Consider the following 8,528-nt stretch of genomic DNA (forward strand, 5'->3'; position numbering starts at 1 on the left):
TGTTAGTTAGGCCTTTGCTAGTAGCTCTTCCAGGCCTTCACCACCCCTCATTTCTCATGCCTGTTTTCTGTTCTGGGTTTGCCATCCTGCCTTTTTATTCTGCGCTGCCTGTTATCAAGGTCACAGAACAAGGCAAAGTTCATGATAAAAGGCAGTAATATCAGAAAACTTCAGTTACTCTGTTTATCATGGCCAGTCTGTTCTCTAGCACTTGTTCTGTAGGCTGGAACCCTTCAGTGTGGTTAGTAGGTTCTATAATAAAGCTGACAATCCTTGGCAGTAAGGTTTCTACAGGTATAGATCACATGCACTTGGATGTTATGAGGTCATCAGTTTGGTATGAGAGGGGTTCAGGGAGAGTTCAAGAATGTTTCCAGGAAAGTTCCCCATAGCAAGGCAGATTGCTGCAATCCCTTTTTCTTTCCAGAATGTATGCTATAGCAATGCAATACACTCCTCATAAAATGTATGCACAATCTCATTGCTTCTTTTCCTCAAAAGCGAAATTTACCATTTTTTCTCAGTCACGAGGGGCCAGATAAAAATGTTTTTTGGGTTCAGATCTGGCATCCTAGATAATCCACCAGTTGGTGCCCACTATCCTGAAGACTATTGTTTCTTCTGTGCTCCCTTGCATGCAAAATTTGCTATTCTTAGTATCCTAAACATGGCTGGATCCATACTGAAGGAACCTGCCTCATTGCCAGATGTTACCTATAGCAGTCTTTTGCTCCTTTCAAATTTAGGGAAAGCTAAAGGTTTCCTTTTGCTCTTGCTTTGCTTGCTAGCTAGGTTTAGGTGACTCATCAGCTTTCTATCATTAAGCTCCAGCAGGGAGATAGTGAAGCAGGGCTTCTTTTTACTTTGCTAACTTCTTCCTTTTGTGCAGGTGACAAAGTTACAGCAGCTTTCTGGGCACCCTGTCTCATTTTCTTCTTTGGGGCAAACTCCATCTATAGTAGCAGGTGAGGAACCTACTGCAATCCCTCAGTCAGGATCCATAAAACCACTTAAGCTACTAGGATCCCAGCAGGAAAAAAAAATGAACCTCAGGGCTAATATCCAGAAGATCAGTGAAAATGTGCCGGTAGTCCCAAAAGTCCTCATTCAAAGACAAGTAATAGTTGCAAAGTGGGAACAAGGAAAATGGAGTCACTGCTTGAGACAACCATATTGTTTATGGCACTCTGTTGGGCCATAACCAGAGCAGTGCTGGGTCATAACCAATGGAGAAAAATTGATGTGGAAAAGCCCAAGGTGTAGCAAATGTGTACCTTGGAGTATGGAATAAAAAAGTTACACTAGGAATAAAGAGAGTTAAATGCTGGTTTTAAAAAGTGGCATAAAAATTCCATTTTCAGTATTACTCAGACTTATATAATTACAAGATATGTAGTGGAGTTAAAAATAATGAATTGATTCATTTGGTAAAAAAAAGAGGCCACAAATAAAATTTAACATATTGCAAAAGGTTGTATTGGATGGTGGATTAGCAGCTCCCAAACTTCTTTATGCATAATTGAGTAACAGTTATTTTAGCAGTGATCCATTTTATAAAATATTGGGTCCACATAGAACACTCTCTTGCAGAAGAAAGAGACTTTTAAAAAAGTGGATCTTTCTTGCAAAGCTGGATCTCTGTGTTAAAAAAGTAGATAATGAGTGCATGTTTATCAGTCATCTCAAAGCCCTAGGATTATTCCTTATAGCACTAGAAGAGCAGCATTAGCTAATGGGAACCTCCTCACCCAGCCAGAGGAGGGTGGGGATGGGCTCCCTCTGTCTGGAATTCTACAGGGACTGTCTAAAATTAGCCCAGTGTAACGTGACCTACACTAAATGACATAAAACAAAAGCCTCTTCTTGGAGCTGCTGATAGTTTTTCAGTAGCTGGGAGTCTGTCCAATCCCTCCAGAGTCCTCCCTGCTCTTTCCATGCTTTTGTGTTTGGAAAAAAGTCTCTGGAGGCTGGACATCTTGTTTCTGCTGTGCCCTGTGGACCCATCAGCCTGGTCCTCCTCTTTTGGGGAAGGCAGGATTTCAAAAGATCAGCTCAGAAAGCAGCCAGGCAGGAGAAGATAGAAGAGCCCATCATGCTGTATTTTCTTTTTCTCTGGCTTTTCAGGGTTGGACACAAATTCTCAGAGCAGCTCTCAGGAGTTCCTGATTCCCAATGATGTAAGTCAAAACAGGTGACCGAGTTGTTTTGCTGGGCTTTTAAAGGGGTACATCACAGCTGCATACACTGCAGTGTGATACTTTCTGATTCAAACTAGTGTGGAAGCTTTCTGTGGTGAAAGCCAGATCCTTACACTCTCACCACACGCCCATACTGTTCCACTGCCCACATTCACAAATATCATTATAGAGTGACTTTATTCATACAAAATCAAAATCTTTAAACTTCTTGACGTAGATACTTATTCAGCGGCCGATATCTGTCTCACAAAAGGAGCTAACACAACCAAGTCCCTGCATATAGCTGTTTGTATGTGATGTAAAGTCTTGATTTGAAAGGTTCCCATTGACTGACTCCCCTATCCCCCACCTACTGCAGGCCTAGGAACACTGAACAAACCACGAAAATAGTCTTACCTCAGAAACAGACACACCTCCGACTCTTCTCTGTGTCCTCTCTGCCAACCCGCCTCAGAAAGGGCTGCCGCTCCACTGTGGCCTCATGAAGCATTTCCTCAGAGTCCATGGTGGCCACCTCTTTCCTTCACTCCCTTCCTCCTTCCTCCCCACTGGGGAAGCTGCTAGCCAAAGGCTGTTGCTAGGCAACCAGTGTTGCCCTCAGCTGAATATAATGCCATAAAGTCTACCCTCCAAAGCAGTTATTTTCTCCAGGATGAGGAGAGAGATCTGTTGTCTGGAGTTCAGTTGTGATAACAGGAGATCTTCAGGCTCACTGGCATGACTTAACTAGGCCTGGCTGCTTGCTCCTGTTCAACAGCAGACCCCCTATGACAGCAAGTGTGACTTAGCAGTTGCCAATTCCAAGTTGGGAAATTCCTGGAGATTTGAGGGGTGGAACCTGGAGAGGGTAGGGTTTGAGGGGTGGGATCTCAGACAGGTACAATGCCATACACTCCACCCTCCAAGCCATCCATTTCCTCCTGGGGAATCACTGTTGCCAATCTCCATGTGAAGGCTGGAGATCACTCAGAATTACAACTGCTCTCCAGATGGCAGAGATCAGCTTCCCTTGAGGTGGGTGGGGAGTAAATGCCTTCACTTGGGTGGGTGGGAAGACAGCAAGGGTGGGGGCATTCACCCAGAGTGTCTTTCTAGAGCCCATTGTATTTTTCTTCACAATGGGCCTTATTCCTAGTTATCTGTGATGCATAAAATGCTGTCATTGCTGGGGACCCCAGCAAGGGGCTTTCAAGGCAAGTAAGAAGTAGAAGTGGTTTGCTATTGTCTTCCTCTGCAGAATCTTCCTTGGTGGTCTCCCTTCCAAGTACCAACCCTGCTTAGCTTCTGCAGTGAGGCCATATACTATGCCACCTTCCCTCCCACATGATACTTATTACCTATTGTTTTTAACTAGTAATGGCAGGGGTCAAACTCTGGGACCTTCACTGTGCAAATCAGAAGCACAGCAACTGAGCTGCTGTAGCCCACTGTTAAACTAAAAGTTGCTAACTTATATACAAACCCTTCTCCAGGGTCTTTAACATGATGATTATTAAAAAGACAAAACCTTTCATATCATCTAAATGATGGGGGAAACAAGGCTAATAAAAAGGGGGTGGGGGCTATAGTGGGTAGTCCTCCCAAACAGAGGATCAGCAGATAGAAGAAAAGGCTTCAGAGTTTCTCCCCCGCACCATGTGAGCTCTCTCTACATCTATGAGCTACAGCCCAGAAAGGGTGAATGCCACACCACTAGAGAGAGGAATGTACTAGAGTTTCTTGTGCCCCCACACAGTCAGCCCAGCTGCCAACATGCAGCCAGGCGCACAGCAGACTCTGTTGTGTAATCTCAGAAGGCAGGAAACAAGTGGGCAGACAGCAACACTGACCTTTATTCTGCTCCCCAGCCCCAGATGAAAACTGGAAATGTTCTCAAGGTCTTTGCTGGGGGAGGGGAAGGAACCTCTTTAAAAACTAACTCAATTCTTTCATTAACAAAGGCCAGTTCCTGCCTGCCACAATGTGGTGGAAACCAGGAACTGCATGACCTGATTAATTTTTTTAACCCACCAACTTGGGGTTCAGAGACAAATTTTTGGGTTTAGCCTGTGGTTTAAGGTGCCACTGCCACCCCTGAACGCACCCATATGCTAACACAGCTTTCCACCTGGATCTATGATTGATCCCATGTTTTTGCTGCTGTGTTGAGTATTATGTTTAGCACCTCAGTCAGACATAAGGATTGTTGGTTCAACCTTAACAAGACCTGGCTCAAAATTAGGTCTTGCATAACAATCTAACAGACAATTTTCTACAATATTGTGTTGAGTTATTCCCCTGTTTCTTAACAATATCTTAATACATGGCAACGCTTTTTGCGTTTAGAATGCATACCAGAGCATATACACAGAAGAAAGCTATTAACACCAGTTTATTTATTTAGATTTGTATCTTGCTCCTTTCTTTGCTAAGCAGGGCTCAGAGTGGGGAAACAATTTTAAGAACAACTTTTTCAAAGAAAGAATGTGTGGCTAGCCTGGTTGCCAGGTCTGTATTGGAAATACCTGAAGACTTTGGGGGTAGATCTGGGAGAGAGCGGGGATTGGGGAGGGGCCTTAGCATGGTACAATGCCATAGAGTCCACCTTTCAAAGCAGCCTTTTTTTCCAGGGGAGCTGATCTCTGCAGCTGAAGATCTGTTGTAAAAGTGGGAGATCTCCAGGTCCACCTGGAAGCTGGAAACCCTGCTAGCCTATGTTGAGTTCCTAGGCCACAAAGCCCACTGGCATTCTTTCCCAAAGGTTTACATTTCCTTTCTCCTTTCCAGCTCATAGGCTGCATAATTGGCCGCCAGGGCAGCAAGATCAGTGAGATCCGGCAGATGTCTGGAGCACACATCAAGATTGGGAATCAGACTGAAGGCTCTGCTGAACGTCACGTGACCATCACAGGCACCCCAGTCAGCATTACTTTGGCTCAATACCTCATCACAGCCTGGTAAGAGCCATTATGACTGCTGGGGGCAGGGGAAGAATTCAACAGTTATCCAAACATATGGAAGGTAGTTCCTTTGTGCTAATATTCAAGCTATGGGGCCCTTAGATGGACTGTTCCTTAAGAACCAAGTGGGAATACCTTGCCATGTTGGATGAATTGTTTGTTTGCAAAAACTCTACCTATTGCTTCATACTGGGAGGGTAATCAGGCAGTGTTTCTGTTGCTCCTTTACTAGCCTTTCACACTGTCTTTGGCTCAGATGAAAACCTCCAAGCTTTGCTGCTCTTATGAGCGCTCATCATGCTAATACTATTACCTATGATATTCTGGGAAGAATTCATCTTGAGCTGGCGCCACATATTTCCTTTGCAGCTGAAAGCCATAGAAACACCACTCCATTATATGCAGGAATTTCTGTACAGCATTAAGCATGTGGAACTGTTTTATGTAACATAAGAGATCATCATAGTTAGGTGGTCATAAATATGTGTACTTTAAGCCAGCATTTACATGATGCTTACTTAGTCTGGACAAATTGGAGTCATCCATTTTTCACAATTACTACCATTAGAGGGAGAAAGCTCCAACAGAGCCAGATTATCATTCAAGGATGCACTGAAAGACCTTTTAAAGGCAGAATTGCACATTATGACTTTGTTTAGACTTAAAGAGGATGGCAGGAGGAAAGGGACATCTTAACCCTTCCCACTAAAACCAAAGGGAAACTTAAGTAATAACCCCAGAACTCTGGTAAGTGGCTGATGTGTTGCATGTTCAAGGAGCTGAACTAAGTGTGAATAAAGCTCCTGAATTTTTTAAAAATCCTTTATTTCCTTCTGAGATTAGTAAACAGATAAACAATCATATGATGTTCTTTCTGGAAGTTACAGCTCAAATTTCTGCACAAAGAGGGACAGTGCATGATCCAAGAAACCTAGGAGGCGTGTCTGGCCCCACTGCCATGAAAAACTATGATTATGTAAACACAGGTGACTTTGAGACATTGTAAAGCCAATCCACACATGATGTTGGGGATCCATCCATCCATCCATCTATCCATCCAAAAGCAGGTACCATTCAGGGAGCTACCTCTTCCCCCAATGCCATTAATCTCCCTGCCCATGCTACTTGAAGCCCAATCAAGAAAAAAATGCCAAACCTGCTGCATGTCACCTCATGGGTTGCCCAGTTAAATGTCTGGGGATGTCAATGCTGTTCCTCAGCATCATGTGTGGTTTGACCCTACAGAACCTGCCCATGACTGAATCTTGAATATCGAACTATGCCCTTACTATAGCACGCTCAGTACAACATGGCAGAGGTTCTCCAAAACTCTTTAGAACAGATGGTCCAAAAGGGAGAGGATTCTGGGGAAGAAAGCTATCTGAATGCTGAGTGCAGAAATTATTTAGATGACCAGCTCCAGTCTTTCTGTGTTCCTTTTTATTTTAAACATGTCTTTAAGCATGACAGTGTAAATACATATACACATGGTGTGCATACGTATAATCATTATGCAAATTGTGCCTATAAACCCAACCCTGTTTTTCTGTGTGTAAGCTTGTATGTGCATAGTTCAGTGCATATACATCCAAGTATATGTCCATACATATCTGCATTTGCATAAATGTGTGTGCATGCACAGATCTCATTCTCTCTCCCTTCTTGTTCTTCAGTTTAGAGACGGCCAAATCTACCTCCCAGACGCCCCCCGTTGACCTCGGCATGACCTTCTCCCAGTCCCTCACTCCTTCACCAGCCCCAACGCTGACAGCAGTGGCTGCTCCTCCCCCAGCCTTGCTTGGTGCCCCCTATGCTATCTCCCTCTCCAACTTCATCGGCCTGAAACCCGTTCCCTTCTTGACTCTGCCCCCTTCCTCAGCCACAGGGCACAATGGCAGCCTTGCCACCTACACGACCAAGATCTCCACAGCCAATGCCACAAAGAAGGCTGAGAGACAGAAGTTCTCCCCATACTGAAACATGAACGTGGGCTTTGGGGCAGAGAGAGGAAACCTCTAGGGATCCTCACGTGCTTTGCAAGATGCCATCAGCATTGGTTCACTCCAAAGTGAGACTACATGGGGAAAGACTAAGTAATATGTGAGGAGAAAAGCCATGTGTAGGAAAGCAGGAGGATGGAAGAAAGAACAACCTGGACAACTGTTAAGAGCAGTGATAGTCAAGGGTCAGACTGAGAACTGGTCCTTCTCCATAGGTTACACCTGACACTGGCTAAGGAGATGTTTATGGTAGGCAAGGCTATCTCAGCCTCATGCTTTTACCTCTGTTGAGCAATTGCTACCCCACACTAGAAACTGTTATCTTCCTTTGCCCTCCATAAATCTATCTGATGTTTTCTGGGGAAAACTTTACACCATCTTATTTCCAGTTACTTAAAGAAAAGTTATTCTCCACACGCACCCCAATTCTTTGTACTATACTGATCTTGTGACTTGTCCCATCTTGATTGCAGTAGTAGAGGGATATTGTTAGACCTTTGGTGAAAACACTAAAGGATATGCTATGCTGCTGTTTCTTGTGCATTGCATTTTAAAGGTCAAAACTGGCAAAAGGGATTTGATTGTATAGAACTGGAAGCTATGTAGGACCTAGAAATGATGAAGCATTCTGATATGAAGAGAAGCACCATGATAGAAGAAATACAGGTGATAAATAAGTAACTAATAGGAAGCCAGCCAGGTCTTATAGATGGATAAGAACATAGATGGGATGTTTTTAAAACTGTGTATCAGCCCCAAATGTCATGCAGAATTCAGTTATGTCTCTCCTTAGAGACTCCTAGCATTTGATTCACTTTCATCTTATGTTCCCCTCTAGCAGAGAGGAACTAGTACTGCAAACACAGTGATATATCTGGGTCATTCTTGTGACTTTCTGAGTTGAAAAATTGAATGCTGACTAATCATAAATATTCTTGGCCTATACCTGGACTAAAGTTTCCAGCGCTGGTTACCAGTCGGTTTGTCATCTTATAGGGGAGTGACATGTTCTACCAGGTTTTGGCAACCCCCATGTTTTGCTTTCTTTCATATCTCAGGAACTCTATTCTTCTCATATATTTTGGCAGAACCTGTGATATCCGTCATGCCAATAAAGCATCTTTAAATTAATTGCTTTGCTCTCATGCTCTGGTGTCTTCAGTGATTTTGTTCCTTTATTCCTTTAGTGAGTCCACTCAGTAAATTCTGAGCGGTGAGAAATTTTGTTCTTTGGGAAAGTTCCCTATTATCATAAAGGCACATCTAGATAGAACAAGCACACATGAGTGGAAAGAGGATACCCTGAAACTTCAGGCTGAGACAGATGCCCATCCTAATGACTTCTAATTGGTCACTGCATGTCTGACACTCCCACTTCTGGCATTTTGTTA

The 8,528-nt window shown here is 43.7% G+C and overlaps 1 protein-coding gene across 1 annotated transcript in view; it reads left to right on the forward strand.

The window, feature by feature from the left end:
- PCBP4 (poly(rC) binding protein 4) overlaps positions 1 to 7,575 on the forward strand; it is a 52,006-nt gene extending 44,431 nt beyond the window's left edge. Inside the window, exons 10-13 of the mRNA XM_060240002.1 lie at positions 890 to 965; positions 2,125 to 2,177; positions 4,965 to 5,134; positions 6,811 to 7,575. Coding sequence (XP_060095985.1) covers positions 890 to 965; positions 2,125 to 2,177; positions 4,965 to 5,134; positions 6,811 to 7,114 — 603 coding nt within the window. The 3' untranslated portion in view covers positions 7,115 to 7,575. The remainder of the gene's footprint in view (positions 1 to 889; positions 966 to 2,124; positions 2,178 to 4,964; positions 5,135 to 6,810) is intronic.
- Positions 7,576 to 8,528: the final 953 nt, after the last annotated feature.

Source organism: Heteronotia binoei, chromosome 5, assembly GCF_032191835.1.
Source record: "Heteronotia binoei isolate CCM8104 ecotype False Entrance Well chromosome 5, APGP_CSIRO_Hbin_v1, whole genome shotgun sequence".
Taxonomy (NCBI): domain Eukaryota; kingdom Metazoa; phylum Chordata; class Lepidosauria; order Squamata; family Gekkonidae; genus Heteronotia; species Heteronotia binoei.